This window comes from Diadema antillarum, unplaced genomic scaffold (assembly GCF_040938485.1).
Source record: "Diadema antillarum isolate AM-2024a unplaced genomic scaffold, OU_Dant_1.0 seq00000007_RagTag, whole genome shotgun sequence".
Taxonomy (NCBI): Eukaryota; Metazoa; Echinodermata; class Echinoidea; order Diadematoida; family Diadematidae; genus Diadema; species Diadema antillarum.
Window position 1 is genome coordinate 107619 of NW_027271129.1, and position 18991 is coordinate 126609.

Sequence of the window (18991 nt, forward strand, 5' to 3'; positions counted from 1 at the left end):
GATGAGAAGAAAGTGAAATTTTAGCACGTTCATCTGACTTTTGGCCTTTGACCTCATGAGACGACACTTTCTCCAGAGAATCTCTATCAGATAATACATGTAACACTAAGTTTCAGTGAAATACCTTCAGGCATAGTATGGATATGGAGGAAACAGTTACATTTAGAGCATTTGACCTTGACCTTTCACCTTTCACCTTGAGCATGTGCTCCCAGAAGTTGACAGGCACAACTTTGCTCACTTGTACATAACCAGGGGGCCGAAAGCTAAAAACAGAGGTCGAGTTCCACTCCCTCTACAAACTAAGTAGACCATGCTTATTTTCAAGTTTTTATTGTAACAAACAAGATTCCACTGGTCTACCTCAAAGAATTTGTTGCGAAAGCCTCCAAATCCAAGATTGCGTCCAAGATGGCCGCCATATTTACTGAATTTGTTATTTGAAAGATAGAATTTGACAGAAACATCAGATCTCAACAAATTTGATGTCATATGAAAGAATAAAATTTTCTACAAGTTGATACCATTTTTGTGGGTTATTGTGATAACTGGATTAAAATTTTAAGGGAAAAACACTCATTTTTAAATATTTTTCTAAAAAAAGGAAAATCATGAAAATGCTTGATAAGGTATAAATCAGAGAAAGACTGAAGGATTATCTTGAAACATTTCAAGAATTTTGTTTGACATAATATAATTAATATTTGGAGAAAATTAGGGGTCAGTACCATATTTGGTTCAGGAGTTATAATGTCTCAAACTTGAAAACTCACTACGTAAAAATGGCCACTTTAGTTGTGACCAAGACCCTGTTGGTCATAAAAAAGTCTGCGCGCGCCAAGACTATTTCAAAATCCGCGGAAATCCGCGGATCCGCGGAGAAATCTCATGCCTGTATAATCCACATGAAATCAGCCTAAAACAATGTACGAAAAATCTAATAACAGTAAATACAGTTTCAGCATGCTTATTTGTAAATGTGAATATACGAATAATCAATTTGGACAGTTTTATTCGAACAATATACTGAAAAGTAATTTCGCACAACACATTTAAGAGCAAATTTAAGAAATTGCCGCCACGTCGGATATTTCATGGGGGGGGGGGCGGTTTTTCCCTCGGATCAGAAGGGCTTTCAAGGACATCTACGGATCAGACATTACTACACATATATATACCATCATCATTCACGTTACAGCAGAGTAACATGTATTCAAGTAAAAAAGCATATTTTTGATACACAAGCATTTCTTTTTTTTCATCAAAGATCGGGCCTTACCCAAACACTGGAATGAGCTCCATCCCCCCCCCCAAAAAAAAAAGACCCTCAATATGGTTTACACTAGTACAATATCGTTCGGATGTATAGAAACATATAGTAGACAGCAATATAAGAAGATTAAAAACTATATCAAATTATAAGTTGAGATTTAACTTTGACGCAACACACTAAAGGTACTGTTTGCCATTGGGAGAGATATCACATTCGATTTATATGTGTAGGTTAGTTGTATCACAAAACATTCTACCATGTAAAAAAAATTATAATAAAGCCTAAAACATACGGAGAAATCACCATTTCTTTTCAAGAAACCATAACCATGATAACTTTTGACAGCTAGGTATAAAAAAAAACCATTCTTATCAGATCTACTTAGTATATCTAACAACATTTAGCATCAATTATACTGATTTAAGTTTAAACCTTAATTGTTCTATCCTTACCTCACAATCTAGAACTAGTTTGAGGAATAAACTAAAGCTGGGTTTTTGTTTCACGTGAACTAATGGTAAACAAGGAAAAGTAGAAATTACGCGGTGCGTAACATATGTCCCCGCCGGAAGTAGCATTTTGTAACAAAATGTGCAATATAGGTAAAAAATCAAGGTCAAAGGTCAAAGAAGTCAAAGGTCAAAATTCTGTGTAGAAGTTCTGAAGCTCTCACCTAGTGCCATCACATAAAGCAAATGGAATCGAAATTGGGTTAGAAATGGCGAAGGAGTAGCATTTTGTAGCCAATGTACAATATAGGTCAAAAATCAAGGTCAAAGGTCAAAGAAGACAAAGGTCAAAATTCTGTGTAGCAGTTTTGAAGCCCTCACCTAGTGCTATCACATAAAGCAAACGGAATCGAAATCGGGTTAGAAATGGCGAAGGAGTAGCATTCTGTAGCAAAATGCACAATATAGGTCAAAAATCAAGGTCAAAGGTCAAAGAAGTCAAAGGTCAAAATTCTGTGTAGAAGTTTTGAAGCCCTCAACTAGTGCCATCATATAAAGCAAACGGAATCGAAATCGGGTTAAAAATGGCGAAGGAGTAGCATTTCGTAGCAAAATGTACAATATAGGTCAAAAATCAAGGTCAAAGGTCAAAGAAGTCAAAGGTCAAAATTCTGTGTAGAAGTTTTGAAGCCCTCACCTAGTGCCATCACATAAAGCAAACGGAATCGAAATCGGGTTAGAAATGGCGAAGGAGTAGCATTTTGTAGCAAAATGTACAATATAGGTCAAAAAATCAAGGTCAAAGGTCAAAGAAGTCAAAGGTCAAAATTCTGTGTAAAAGTTTTGAAGCCCTCACCTAGTGCCATCACATAAAGCAAACGGAATCGAAATCGGGTTAGAAATGGCGAAGGAGTAGCATTTTGTAGCAAAATGTACAATATAGGTCAAAGGTCAAGGTCAAAGGTCACGACTGAAATTCTGTGTAGAAGTTTCAAAGCTCCCATGTAGTGCTATCATATAAAGCAAACAGAATCAAAATTGGCTCATAAATGACAGAGAAGTAGTAAATTGAAGATTTTGATCACACACGGACGCACACACGGACACACGGACACACGGACGGACGGACGGACACACGGACGGACGGACACACGGACACACACACGTACGGAGCCCGTTTCATAGTCCCCTGCTCGAACTCGTTCGGCGGGGACAATAATGCCTTTCACGACAACCTCAATTAATTACCGCCATCTTGAATTTTGTGTGGATACTATTTTTGTCAATAAATATGACACATAAGCAAAATTTGTGCCAAATTCCAAGCTCCTATCTCTTTTTGGAAAATACTTTCTGTTCAATTTTATCTGCCTCACAACAATCTACTATGAAATGCTACAGTAATAGCGAACAGCGTCACCTACCACTTGGAATGAAAAGTTAGTTTGCAGGCACTTGCAAGTCGCTAGACCATTACAGTATTACATGCGACCATGTAAACATATTGTATGCAAAATTTATAACGCATAAATATAATTTTTTCAAGTTTGAGATGTTAACTTGTCAACAGTGTGTGATATTGCCTGTAATTCCATAAATATGAATTGTGTATCAATCTCAGTAAATCTAAATCTCAATCGCAGGTTTCAAACTAATCCTTCAGTTCTTCTTTGACAAAATACTAAATCACGCATTTTTACATTTCTTCCTTTTTTCAAAACAATAAAAGAATATGGATTTCCTCCCCCCCCCCCATTTATCACAATACACAGCTAAAGTGGTATCAACTTTTAGAAAGTTTTACTCTCCTTCATATGACATCAAATTTGTTGCAATCCAATGTCTCTATCAAATTTTATATTTGAAATGTTAAATTCAATAAAAATGGCGGATCTATTGGACCGCATCTGTACTTTGGAGGTTTTTGCAACAAATCTACTGAGGTGTACTTACGGAACATTGCTTAGTATGTTTAATATTATGTATGGTCTTGTTTACAGAGAGAGTGGAACTCAAAAAGTAAGCACGATCTTGGATTTGACCCTCTGTGAAGTCTTTGGGAACAGATGCGGGTAAATACATGATATTATGTAAAATCAGATTTCAAGTTTGAGACATTATAGCTCCTGAACCAAATACAATACTGACCTCTAATTTTCTCCAAATATTAATATGGGAAAGATGTTAATTTCTACATGGTTTTCATAAACATTTCTAATTTTTTTTTTTACTTTTTAGAGAAATTCATGGTGCATTCTGAAAAATATCTCCATTAAAACCGAAGACGGTTTGAAATAGCATTACAATATTCAGAACATATAAAAACCATATAAATAGACAGCAAAACAGACAAAATTGTATCAAAATCGAAATAATACATTTACTTTGGCGCAATACACTTTGTCAGCTTTGATGGCCTGCAATCTCGAATTTTTTGAGTGATTGATATAAATTTTGTTTTGAACTTTCTATAGCAAGGTTGTTTCAAGCTTCTACTTCTATTTGAAAAATATTTTTGCTTCATCTCATCTGCTTCAAAACAATCTACTTTGAAATAACAGAGATCAGCGTCACCTGAGCTACCACTTGGTATGGAAAGTTAGTTTGCAGGCACAAACCCTTGTTTGTCAAAGAAAAAGTCTTTGCCAAGACTACTACATGCACCACTGGCACTGCTAGAAGCGCCAGTGCCAGTGGTGCATATAGTAGTCTTGGCACGCGTAGACGTTTTTACGACCAACAAGGTCTTGGTCACAACTAAAGTGGCCATTTTTACATAGTGAGTTTTCAAGTTTGAGACGTTATAACTCCTGAACCAAAAATGCTACTGCCCCTAATTTTCTCCAAATATTAATCATATGTCAAACAAAATTCTTGAAACATTTCAAGATAATCCTTCAGTTTTTCTCTGATTTATACTGGATCAAGCATTTTCATGATTTTCCTATTTTCAGAAAAATATTTAAAAATGAGTGTTTTTTTCCTTAAAATCTAAATCCAGTTATCACAATAACCCCCAAAAATGGTATCAACTTGTAGAAAATTGTATTCTCTTTCATATGACATTGAACTTGTTGAGATCTGATGTTTCTATCAAATTCTATCTTTCAAATAACAAATTCAGTAAATATGGCGGCCATCTTGGACGCCATCTTGGATTTGGAGTCTTTCGCAACAAATTTTTTAAGGTAGACCAGTGGAATCTTGTCTGTTACAATAAAAACATGAAAATAAGCATGGTCTACTTAGTTTGTAGAGGGAGTGGAACTCACTCGAAAAGTATAAAGCGAGTTTTGGGGGTTTGGCCCTCCGGTTAATATATATGTGCCAAGTTTCATTAGGATACCTCAAATGGTTTTTAGTTACACTCTCCACAAAATTCATTACGGACAGGACGGACACAAGGAATCTCCTTCACTTTCTCTTCCTTCTGCGCCTAGAGCACTCTGCAGAGTGGATTTGGCGCTATATAAATCATATCAATTATTATTATTATTAAGGAAGGACAGACAACCCGAAAACATAATGCCTCCAGCGTCACTTCATGGTGGAGGCATGAAAACTTCATGAACGACAGAAGGCATAGTTATTAGGAAGCTCAATAGACACACAGAAGAAAGTATTTTACATGAGAATTTACAATGGACATGGAGACAGAATGCAGTAAATGGGCTGATATATTGGCAACTTCATCTCTTTTTTCTTTTTTCTTTGTTATAAGCCAATACATGCTGAGGTCATTGTCATCAAGAAAATATTACTCATATTGCCATTTTGAGTTGCTCTCCAGAACATGCAAGAATGTTACACACCAATTTGATAGCTAAATTCCATATCTATGTCTTCCAGTTTTTCCCACTTAAATCAAAGAAATATGACAGTTATAAATTTTATGTTGAGGTAATACAATGATTTTTGCCTTCTTTGGCATGAAAAAAGTCAGTGTCATGTCAAATAGGACTTATAGGCAAATAACATGCTGTAATACAGTATGAAATCATTGCTTGAACAAGTGTAGGTTTATCTATTTATGTACTGTGCACTATTGAAAACTAGAAAAGCTGAATGGTGAGTGAAGCAGGAACACACTACGAAAAAAAAGTAAGATAATCAAGCTACGGACAGCATGTCCTGTCAAATGAGTTATCAACAGTTCTTTGAAAGAAAATGGCACAGTCAGGTAAAATGAACCATGAACAACTCCTGGCTGAGATGATGAAATAACAACAAAAGAACAGAAACAAAACAGCTAGGACTTCTTTGGAAAAACAACGCCAGTGGTGACTCGAAATTCCCAAGACAGCTATAATGGTGGTTGCTTGTAGGTGCAGCATGCACATCTACTCTAAAGTATGCTCAACTGTGGAGGACAGCCATGAATATGAGTAATTTCTGGTGAAAGCATGCTTTGTTGACATAGACGAAAAAGTGTTGAACGGTAAACAGCAATTTAAAAATTCTTCAAATATTGATAAAATACTTCATGTGTTTCATGAGTACCCATGCACATTTGGAACACATGATAATTTTCCTGTTAAATTCATAATTATGCTGATATTTTTCTCTATATTTCTGTTTTTATCTTTGTGATAAATGCAATTTCATCAGCAAGTTCTTCATCTATCTTGCATTTCTAGAAGTCTAATATCCCTATTGGAACCTGAGATACCACCACTATAGCCACCTACGAAAAAAATACTTACAATCGAATCTTATATGCCTCTGAGTTGTCATGGCGGAAGAAATCATGGGAAATGGTGCCCGACACCTCCTTGCGCCGGTATTCCCCAACATTGAAAACTGGATAGATGAAGAAAACATGGAAAACAAAATGGCACTCTACTAAGTTGAGGTAATTATTACAATCAATGGCATTCCGCTTGCTTGTATTCCTCTTTTGAATCTGCATATGTCTGATAACACATACATGTACTCAAAATAAGGTATACATGCAAGGATTTGGGGTACTTACAACCGAATTCGTTGGGCTTCATCATTATTTGGTCTAAAGAAGTCGTGAGGGCTCTTTCCACCTACTGCTTTTCGCCTGTACTCGCCAACATTGAACACTATGAAGAACAAATCACAGATATCACAAGACAAATCACTTCTACATGAATCTCATTATTGCACAAACCATAGATAAATTTGATGTTTTTCAAGCAAAATACACAATATGTCATATGCTGAACAATATGTGATATGCTGTAGTTTAGAATTGTAGCATGGAATAAACACACAGACTAAATATCCTCATCTGCTGAAGCCTGTAATCCACAGGCGGTCAGAATACATCGTTTCACTTTAAAAAATCGGGTGGATCTAGTGCTCATGTGGCGAGGTCGGTTTCAAATGCAATTAATGTATTTGAAGAAATATTTCTTTCCTGCACAAAATTCTGGATGGAATGTGATGTATATTTCCAGAAAAATGTTTAAGGCATGCCATTTATTAATTGTCCTTTTAAATCTATGTTGTTGTTTTTTTACTTTTTTTAAATTTCTTTTTTCTTCCAATTAAGCAAGTACGTCACATTTCAAGGAACTATCTTAATTTTTGTTTTATATCTTAATGTCATCTGATGCAAAACATATGTTTGTCTTGACTTCACGTCAAAACAGAGATTAGGCATCTGAGCAAAAAGTGGTTATTTTGTGAAATGATTCTTGTAACATGGTCTTTGCCTGTGCAAAACATGGGAAAGATAGGACATGTATTCACCAAGATACAGGATGAAACATTTATGACCTTTGACCCTAATTTACATAGCCAAGATGGTGTCCGATCAAGTAGTTGTTATTTTATGAAATAATGTACGTGACATGAACTAAGCATGTGGGGGTGATAGGGGCTGTTTTTCTTGAGTTATTGCAAAGAAAGTTGCAGAAAGAAAGAAATATCTCAATACATCGAAGATCAGCTTTAATTTCAACCAAGTTTTTTGATGTGATGTCAACGTCGTATGAAAAAGTGGAGGGAACACATACGATAGCCCAAAGTGTCAGCTACAACATATTAAAATCTGGGAGAAATTCACAGAAGGATAAGTGAGCTAGTGCTCGATAAAGATAGTCATGTCAATTTTCATTTCCAGAAAAACTGCACTCCCATAGAGCAAACTGGTCAAATTTGACAAGGTTACGTTCAATCCATTTTTTCTAGGTGATGCCGTCATCCAATCTAAATTTTTGAATGACACTCTTGAAAAAACATTAAATAAGCAACAACATACGGAAATCTGGGTGAAAATCGGCAAAGGATAAGTGAGATACGCTTGAGTGAACTTGAAATTCGATGACGTCTTTTTGAAAATTTACTTTTTTTATTTCATTAAAAAATTTGATATTTTTTAATCATTTTTTCAGCATTGCCAACCCATGAAATTACATGTACAACTCATCAGCTTTCAGAATATGTAAAGAAAATGGGGGGTCACTGTTGTGTTATATGAGCGCACTACATTTATCACAAGTGTACGCATATTCTATGTATTCTATATTTGAGTGATACGGTCAGAGCAGCAGTCATTACATGACGCTAGTTTGTGATAGTGGATTAAAGTTGTTCATTTTATCGTTAAACAACTATGTCCTCTGTTCATCATTGAATCTGGTCCACTATTACAACATGGTGGCAGCGGTGGGATGAAGAAGGAGGAAGGAGGGGGATGTTGTGATAAATGTAGTGCGCTCATATAACACAACAGTCACCGTCCATCCTGACGAGTAAAATCGGATTTGAAATTGGCGTTTTTTTTGGCATAGTTGCACTGTATATCGCCATTGACGCGCGCGCGGAATTTCAACTTTGACGGGCCCGTATGACGTCATATTGAGTTGGATTGACTTGAAACTTGGTAGAAATACCTGCTACTGAGACGCAGGTGGTTTATGTAGGCTACTTTTTTTTGGGGGGGGGGGGATAAGGAGTGCTGAGGAGCACGGTACTAGTCCTCCTCAAATATTATATTGAAGCCCTGATAATTGGCCTCATATAGGCTATTTCTCTCTTTTTATCAACTGTTTATCAACGCCACTTTCTTTCTTTTTTTTCATTAAAACCTTGTCATGCAAGTGATTTTTTGCATTAATTTTTATTTTCTGATTTTTTTTTTCCGGGCCAAGTGAAATTCCTGTTCGGGCAAGTGTTTTGCAATAATTTGCAAATCTGCTTGCCCGACCAGGCAAGTGATTAAAAAAAAGTTATGTAGCACCCTGAAACAGTCGTGTAAACAGCACTGTAAACAGCCCTCTTTATCATCGCCATAATTAACCTTGCAGATTTACACATTACGCAATACTCTTTGAACATTATCACTATGACAACCTAAACTGCCATTTGGCAACCTAAAAAAAACTCTATACGTTGCCCAGTTGGCAACCAAGGAAAAAAGTTAAGTGAGAGCCCTGCACTGTATTTCACATTTATGCAATGAAGCCCTTGAAATTTACATATCATATGATATAATTTTTTTCCTCCATGGAAATCAAAACTTCAACTCATAAGCTTCAAACTAATACCAAACAGTCAATATTGAGCGAAGATGAAATTTGCCTTCTGGGGGGACCTTATCTTGGACTTGCCCAGGTCCTGGCCCCTTTTGAATAAGCTAGGATGATCAAATTCTAATAAGTTAAATATTTTTTCAAGCTTAGAACTTAGTACTTTGACCAAAGTATTAAAAAAAAATGATTTGACCTATACTTCCTCTTTTGTGGATTTTGAGCTGGGCAGTCACATTTGAAACAAGCAAAACGATGTACTCCGTAATGGCAACTATTAAAAATTCCTCAAATGAATATGATTTCTGAAAAGAACGAAACAAAACAAACTAGAACTATCACTCAATGTGATTATTACCCTCACCTAACACTGAGAGAGTTAGCTCAACTAGCAAATTATTTTGAATGCTTTTCATTGAAAATAAAAATACCATGGCAATATATTGTTCAACATTGAATAAATGTATATTTTGCTCACTGATAGTCACTTGTGCCATATCTTAAAAGTCAAGTGCTCAAAACCTGAGGGAGCAAGATAGGTGAATTGGCAATTTATATGATTTTCATTAAAAAATGCTGTTACCATGACAACACAATGTTTGACATTAACAAAAAAATGAAGTTTGCACAACTATATACCACAGCCGTCACATGTGCCAAAATTCAAGTCTAATGCTCAAAAGCTGAGGGAGATAGCTGAAATCACATCATCGCATGATTTTCATTCAAAATATGTTGTTACCATGGCCACACATTTTTCAACAATGACAAAAGATAAAGTTTGCACATCTTCGTACTACAGTGGTCAAATGTGCCAAATTTCAAGCCAAATGCTCAAAGACTTTGGGAGTTAATTGAATCCAGAGCATTTTTGTATGATTTTCAATCAAAATATGCTGCCATCATGGCAATGCAGTGTTTAACAATGATGAAAGATTAGGTTTGCACATCTAGGTACTATAACGGTCACATATGCCAAATTTCAAGCCAAATACTCAAAGACTGAGGGAGTTAACAGAATCCACAGTATTTTTGTATGATTTTCATTCAGAATATGCTGTTACCATGGCAACGCATTGGTCAACAATGGCATAAGATTAGGTTTGCACATCTATGTACTGTAGTGGTCACATGTGCCAAAATTCAAGTTAAATGCTTAAGGAATAGGGGTGTAAGCTGAGTCCACAATATTTCTGTTTGCTTTTTAGTGAAAAAATGTTAGTACCACGGCAACACATCGTCTAACAATGACAAAAGATCACGTTTACACATCAACATACTATAACGGTCACATGTGCCTAATTTCAAGCCAAATGCTCAAAGACTGAGGGAGATATCTGAATCCACAACATCTTTGTATGATTTTCATTCAGAATATGCTGTTACCATGACCCATAATAGAAATGCTCCATAAAAACTTAAAATTGCGCTCTAAAAGTTTGTTGACCCCTACTTGTGACCTTTGACCTTGTGGTGATCATTCACTCCCCATGGGACATCTACCATCCAAGTTTAGTCACAAATGGAGTTATGGATCAAAAGTTATGAACCATAATAGAAACGCACCATAAAAACTTAACATTGGGCTCTAAAAGTTTGTTGACCCCTGCCTGTGACCTTCGACCTTGTGGGTGACCATTCACTCCCCAAGGGACATCTACCATCCAAGTTTGGTCACAAATGGAGTTATGGATCAAAAGTTATGAACCATAATAGAAACGCTCCATAAAAACTTAACATTGCGCTCTAAAATTTCGTTGACCCCTGCCTGTGACCTTTGACCTTGTGGTGATCATCCACTCCCCAAGGGACATCTACCATCCAAGTTTGGTCACAAATGGAGTTATGGATCAAAAGTTATGACCCATAATAGAAATGCTCCATAAAAACTTAACATTGCGCTCTAAAAGTTCGTTGACCCCTACTTGTGACCTTTGACCTTGTGGTGATCATTCACTCCCCAAGGGACATCTACCATCCAAGTTTAGTCACAAATGGAGTTATGGATCAAAAGTTATGAACCATAATAGAAACGCACCATAAAAACTTAACATTGGGCTCTAAAAGTTCGTTGACCCCTGCCTGTGACCATTGACCTTGTGGGTGACCATTCACTCCCCAAGGGACATCTACCATCCAAGTTTGGTCACAAATGGAGTTATGGATCAAAAGTTATGACCCATAATAGAAACGCACCATAAAAACGTAACATTGGGCCCTAAAGTTCATTGATCCCTGCCTGTGAGCTTTGACCTTGAGGTGACCATCATGTATGGTAAAATGTGAAACTTTGTATGACCCCTCTTCCCTCGAAGTTTGATTGCAATTGAAGCTCAGAGTAAAGAGCTATTGAAGTTTTTTGTAGCGTTACGGACAGACGACGGACGGACAGACGCCGCAGGCGATCCCTTAGTCTCCCCTCACCTCCAGTGGGCTCGACAAAAACTGTTGTTGCCATGGCAACAGATTTATTCAAAACAAAAAAAGGCCTCCTGCACAACTACACATTACATTGACCATATCTCCCAAATTTCAATTGAATTGCTATAAAACTGAGAGAGTACTTCAGTCCACAACATTTTGTAAGATTTTTTCAAAAATTTGCCGTTGCCATGGCAACACATTATGTGATAATACAGGGCTCGACACTAACGGTGGCCCAGTGGCCCGGGACCACCAAAAATGAAAGTCGGGCCACCAAATTTTAAAAAAGGGCAAATTTGGTGGCCCGCCTCGGGCCACCAACATTTTTTTGAAAAGTATGTCAATAAATTCGTAACTTTGTGCGCCGGAAATTAGCAGTTAAATTTGTTTAAAAGATGGATGAAAAGGACTGAATGAGTGCCTGAGAGTGAGTGTTGCAAGTTTGTTGAAGTTTATTTATGAGTAGATATGTCCAACTTCTAATACTTACTATCATGAAACTTAAATATTTGACTCATTAAAAAAAAGGGCTTTTAATGTTTTTTATTGTTGTTTTTTTTTCGGGACACCAAATTTTTCTCTCGGGCCACCAAAAATTTGAAATTTAGGATTTTGGTGGCCCCATCGGGCCACCAAACAAAAAAGTTAGTGTCAAGCCATGGATAATAACAAAGAAGGTGTCTTGCACATCTACCTTTGATAGCGGTCACACATGCCAAATTTGGGGTCAACTGCTCAAAAAATGAGAGAGGAGTTCGATCCACAAGATTTGGCAACAGACCAAACCGACCGACCGGCCACCTGACCTCAGAGTGATTCTATATGTATACCCCATACACACTGCGTGTGGATGGGGGTATAAAAATATTGAGGTTCAATTTATAATAGTTTGGGAAGTTTACAAAATAAGCCAGATTGCTCTGAAAATGCTTTCTATAACGTCCCATCTGTTTGATAAAATCACAGTCAAACCTGTCTACAGCGGCCACCCAAGGGAGATGAAAAGAGTGGCCATTAAAGACAGGTGGCCACTAAGACAAGTTATCGGCCAATTTGTTTGTATTGCCTACATCCACATCTTAGTACACATCTATTAGTGTTTACTGACCTGTGAATATGTATGCACATGTTTCATCGTATTGAACAATGCCAGTATATACTGTACACGCCGAATATTTCCCGAGGTTTTTATTTTCACAATTTCACGAATCGGGAGCTATTCGCAAATTTAAAAACACGCTAAATTATACACTCTGATTTCAACATGAATGCAACGTGCGCGCAAACATTTCTCTGTTCAGTATTCTACTCCACAATCACAAATTTAACCACTCGTGAAATTGTCGGGGAGTCCCGATTCGCGAAAATTTAGAATCGCTAAATTTATGGCATATCCAGTACTTGATCGAGTTGTTGCACAGTAGCATTGTGTACAGCAAGCAAACTTTTTACGAGTGCATTACAATGACTGAATGGTGGGAGAGTGCAGTGATGGCGATCACTGAACTGTTAAAGAGCTATGAAGCAAAAAAACATGCTGAATTATTGGCTTGGCCGTGGCTCTGTGTGGGTCTGTGGTCATGTCATAGATATGTTAAAATCTACTGTGGGGACAAAATTGATGGCTGCTGGCCACATTAGACAGGTGGCCATTTAGCACAGGATCATTTGAACATGGCTTTCCTCTTGGGAGGGTTTTTTCAGTGGTCGCAAACATGTATGTGCAGATTGCTGCTACGGCAGATTTGACTGTATTTCCCAACCAAGTTTTTCTCAAAATCATCTCAAAATTGCCTTATAAATTTGACGATCTCTATTGATTCATTGTAGACATCTTGGTAAGCAGTCTTTATTGCAATTGTATTACTCAAACCTTGGCTAAAGATTTTTTTCTTAATGCAAGTGTAATGTCCAATATAAACAGGATCAAATAAATTTTTCTGAAAATGTGATGTTTCACAAATAAATACCAAGTCACTTACACCAGTCCAAAACAAACAAAAACAAATCCATTCCTGAAAAAATGTCCTTTTTGATGTATTATGTACATATAAATATTGTAATATAGCAGTAAGATTTAGAAAATTGATGAGGAACAGCATTAATTTATATAGTGCAATCTATCTGTAGAACATTCAAAAGCACTCGGCTCCCACAGTGCATCACATATCATTCACAACGTTGCTGGAAAAAATAAGTCTTCAGCTTAGATTTGAAGGTATCGAGCTTGTTGCAATTCCAAAGTGGGATTGGTAGAGGGAATTGGGTTCATTGTCCAATTACTTTCCATAATATGAAATATTTGCTAATGCTCAAGTAAGGTTTGAGTAAGTGACTTCTAACACTTACTTCTAAAGTAAGTCTTAGAAGTTTTTCAAAACATAGACTACAAATTTTATTGTCTGTGTTCAAAATGTGATTAAAACTTGTAACAGATTAAAATACATGCCAATGTGAAATCTGTTGAGATCAGGGACCTTCAATTTGGTCATGATACCTGATACATCCCATAGCAGTGAATTGTTAAAGCACTTGCCAATTTGTATCATTATTTCTTGCCCAAGAATTTTGGTACACTCACTTGGATTCAGAGTAATCCTAGTGACCACAGATCCCATATTAACTATTCTGAAAACTAACCTTTTGTGTTGATGCCAATCCAGTTGAGATACCTGGCCAGCTTCTTAGCAATATACGTCTTCCCTCTGGCTGGAAGGCCAACCATCACTATCACTGCATGAGGCTTGACCAGGCTAGGCATATGAGCTGTGATTTTATTTAAAAAGAGAAAGAAAGAAAAAGAAATTAAAACACTCATGACAGACATATTTCTCATGCAAAATACATGACACACACATACACATTCAACAAAACATGTTGGAAAGGGCCCAACAATGTCATGAGCTGGGAACATGAGCAACTGAAGGCCTATGGGTGCATTCATACTCGAGAATTATAATTTATCATTAATTATAATACTTTTTTTTTTGTATTGCAATGCAAAACCCAACACAGGATTTTAATTTGCCCCCAATTCACATGTGGAAAAAAGATTCTGATGCAAGCAAAGCACAGTTTACACTCTCTGCACTGCACATGCCTAACAAAGAGCAGAGTGTAACTCTGGGCATCACAGTGTGCGGACCTAGCCTTGTGTCTTGGGGTCGCGTTATGAGATTTAAAAGCTTTCTCATGTGCAATCACAAACACTGAATGACGCATCATATCATTGTCAAGGTTTAAAAACAAGAGGGGGGGGGGGGGTCTCGCGCTCACCTGAGTATCACAAGTTCACCTTCCATATATTCTAGCAGACTCTTACCTGAGAACATTGGAAACTTGTGGTGGGGTAGCTTTGAGAGCTGGGGGCATGGTGTCCATTTGCAAATTTCATCACACTGGTAAAATACCTGCAGGGTACACTGTACTTTATAGAATGTTGGACTATGCAGTTTTTTGGGGAAAAAGACTTAAAGCCCAATCACTTTTGATTCTAGAGAACAATATTATTGAATATCCAATAACTTTGCTTTATCAAGTCTGGTTCTAGAGATGAATTGTAAATAAATTTTACTTCATATTTGGGGGGGGGGGATTAAAACCTCCATGGGTCCCAAAGGGAAGCATGGTGCCCTGTTGAACAAATTGAGATCTTACAGGGGATGGCTAGTAACCGATCAGTGGGAATCAGTGGGAATGCTGAGGGATGATTGTTCCGATTCTTGTGGGATTCATTCAAGAGTACATTGTATATCCACTGTTGTGTGAAAATTATTTGCTTCAGAATGGTCTAATATTCAAGTAATGTGTAGATTAATGCCCCGTCACTGACCAGGTATGCTAGCCTGGAAACATTAAACTGCACATTACTTGAATATGAGACCATTCTGAAGCAAATGATTTTCACACAACAATAGAAATATAATGTACTCTTAAATGAATCCAACAAGGATTGGAACAATCATCCTCCAGCATTCCCACTGATTAGTTACTAGCCATCCCCTTTAACCCCCTGGCATGCTACCTGTCAAGTTTGGTGAATATTCATCAAGGGTTTTCAACGATTATGAACATGTACAATTTACATCACCATACTTGCCAACATTTTGAAATCCTGAAGAGGTAGATTTTGCGAGGGAGCGATGCGAAGCGACCAAGCCCGAGCGCGCTTGCGCGCGAGGGGAGAGGGTGTGGGAGGGGGGTGTCCCCCCTTCCGCGGTGTGGACTTATTTTGTTTTTCAATATCAAAGTATGAGATTTGGTGCATGCTTTTTAACCTTTTTAAAGGGTTCTTGGTATTGATAAAAAAACATATAATCCATGTAAATCTATGAACTATTTTGTGGACTATGCATATAAAAACAAAATCAGACATATTGGTAAATAATGTTTGTAGGCTAAGCATATGTGAAAAAGTAATCAAACATATTGTTATCACAAGATAGATATGAAAATACATGTACGTTTAATACAATCACGTACGTACACGGCCGGCTGGGATCATGCCTACCGAACTAAAAGATTTGGCTGCACGGTCTCGTGTACGTTGAGAATAGGGATACGCATTCCACTATCTTTTAGTTCGGTGATCATGCCACACCGTATGCTGCATCGGCCGCACCACGCACACGTGAGCTACCAAAACATTACTATTATGCGTGGTTCTAGCTACACGTACACATGTACAGTAAGTCTTGCACGCACGTAGATATGATAGAGACTACTAGTAGTGCGCCACTGCAGTGTGCATACATGTGTGCATATTAGAAGGCTGAATATGGCGTTTTTTGAGGAACGACTTCCTTGAAATTGTTATAGTATTCTAATTACTAGCTTATATTAGGGAATCAACGCACAATGAAGGGGAAAATATGACTTTTATTTCATTTTATGGCAGGTTTGCTACAAAATCTGTAGATCAGAAGAGAAAATCGGTAGCCGGTCGTAACCTCTAAAAAGCGGTAGTCTACCGCCCAAAGCGGTAGAGTTGGCAAGTATGCATCACCATTTGGACCCATTCCACCCCACTCCCTTTGGTCCCATGTGGGGGGGGGGGGGGGACACCCCTGATTCTGCAATGAACAAACTTGAACAACAGTCGATAATGTACTGACTCATTGTATTAACTGAGCTCAATCACTTCTGGTTCTACAGAAAATCTTTTTCTTACGGGGGGGGGGGGAATTGGGCCCCCCCCTGGGGGTCCCCATGTGGGGCATGGTGCCCATTCGATGGAATTGAGATTCTATCCCCCTAGGGATGCTACCTGCTAAGTTTGGTGAAAATTCATCACAGGGTTTTCAAGAAAGAGATGAAAATTTACAATTCACGTTCCAATTTAGGCCCCCTGGGGCCCCCCAGGTGGGGCATGGTGCCCATATGATGGGAATGAGATTCTATCCCCTTAGGGATGCTACCTGCCAAGTTTGGTGACAATTCATGACGGCATTTTGAAGAAAAAGATAGAAATGTACAATTTGGGCCCCTTTTCAGGCAAGCTACGCGGGCTTGTCACGTGTGGGGATTTTCCAGCATACCAGACATTTTTCTGAGGGCGGACAAGAATTTGGGCGAGTTTTGCATGTGTATAACTTGTTGGACGCGTCTACTTAAGTTCTACTTGTGCTTATTCTGTGTGACCTGTGTGCCAGGCGTGTGGGGGCTGACAACTAAGTGAAGGAATTCCTCTGATGAAATGGCAGAAATTCCACAGAATGTCATTATCTAGGCCGTATACCGGGACAGCGAAGTACCTGCGTGGAAGCTGCCTGCGAGATGCTGCTGCTAAGGGCCTCCTATTGGCGTTCTGTGTGGACCTCTGCGGGTCCCGGCGACTCACTGGGATAAAGTTTTGGTCATGCTCAAAACTTGGCTGCGGGTAAACCGAACTTGAGTGCGCACCTCTGGGCAACTACGGGTGAGATACGCGCTAGGTACTGTCAGGTGCGGACCAACTGCGGAGAGCTCTGGGTAGAAAATTTGTTTCCCCTCAAGTCAACCCGCAAAACTTTCCTAGATACGGTATGACAAGGCCTTGGACATGCTCAAAACTTGTTCCCAGTGACTCTTGGTGGTTTGCCTGCAGAGGTATACGCAGAACATTAGTAGGAGACCCTTACCGGCAGCACCTCGCATGCAACTCCAATGCAGGTGCTTCGCAGTACCCATAAGTCGCTCGTAACAGAAAACGGATCGGTTTCAAAGCTCTCACGCAGGTCACATGGAACACACGCAAGTAGAAGGTCAGTAGCATACTTCTAGCAGGTAAGACACAAGTACGAAACTCGCAAACATTCTTGGCCATCTGCAGAAAATTCTCCTGTGTGCTGGAAAATCCCTACTCTTTACAAGCCCACGTAGCTTGCCCCGAAAGGCGTGACACGGCCTTAACAAAGATGTCAATAGTGAATAGAGCATCTTCTTCATGCCTGGTGCCACACTTTGAAAAAGTGTGGGGGGCAGTCTATATTTCTGGCGACAATTTCCCATTTCATCAGCAAACAAGCAAAAAAACAAAATAAAACAAAACAAAGAAGGGTCAATGCAACTTTCTAGTGCCACTTCTGGGGCAAAAAAAAAACTAGAAATGTCGCTATGGCGACTGATGCCTCCGCCATAATGCATGATTCTCCCAATAGGTGTATAGTACAATGTCTTCACAATGTGTGATGACAGTTTCACATAACTGGCAAAATGTTGAAATGACAGGTTTGTCAGAAATATCTTGAATGTTCACTTTCCTTGAACTGGGTTTGCTATAATTGTCTAAGAGTGCAGGTACACATATTTGGGGAATTGAGAATTTTTACCTGACTTCAGACCGACCCTTTTATAAGTTTATGCATTGAGTAATTTCCAAGGTATGAAGAAAGAGTGTAATTACAGTACAAAATAGATTTTTTTTTTTTTTTTTTTGGGGGGGGGGGGGGGGGGCATTGAAACCTGGCTTTTGACCCATAACCTTTGACCTTCTGGCTGGAAATTTCCCAGTGAATCTCCAATAGGTAATGCATGTATTTATTAAGTTTTTAAAATTGATAATGCAAGCATTGCATATACTAGTATACGAGGGAAATAGTACAATTTTGAGGAGTTGACCTTGACCTTTGATCCCCTGACTATTGAGCCATGACCCCTAAATTCCCTAGATAATCCCTGCCAGTCAGTACATGCGTATGTACATGTACCAAGTTCCATGAAGATACATTCAACCATTTGCGAGAAAAGTGATACTGCAACATTTTCACCTAACCTTTGACCTTTTGACCTTTGACCTTATGACATGAAACTCTCTCTGGAGAATCTTTACGCAGTAGTACATGTCTACACTAAGTTTCAAGAAA

The 18991-nt window shown here is 38.2% G+C and overlaps 1 protein-coding gene across 1 annotated transcript in view; it reads right to left on the bottom strand.

The window, feature by feature from the left end:
* The window catches only part of LOC139724953 (6-phosphofructo-2-kinase/fructose-2,6-bisphosphatase-like), a 142899-nt gene that overhangs the window by 87438 nt on the left and 36470 nt on the right, over positions 1-18991 (bottom strand). The window contains 2 exon segments of the mRNA XM_071636069.1: positions 6426-6522; positions 14289-14414. Of these exon segments, the coding sequence (XP_071492170.1) occupies positions 6426-6522; positions 14289-14414 (223 nt within the window).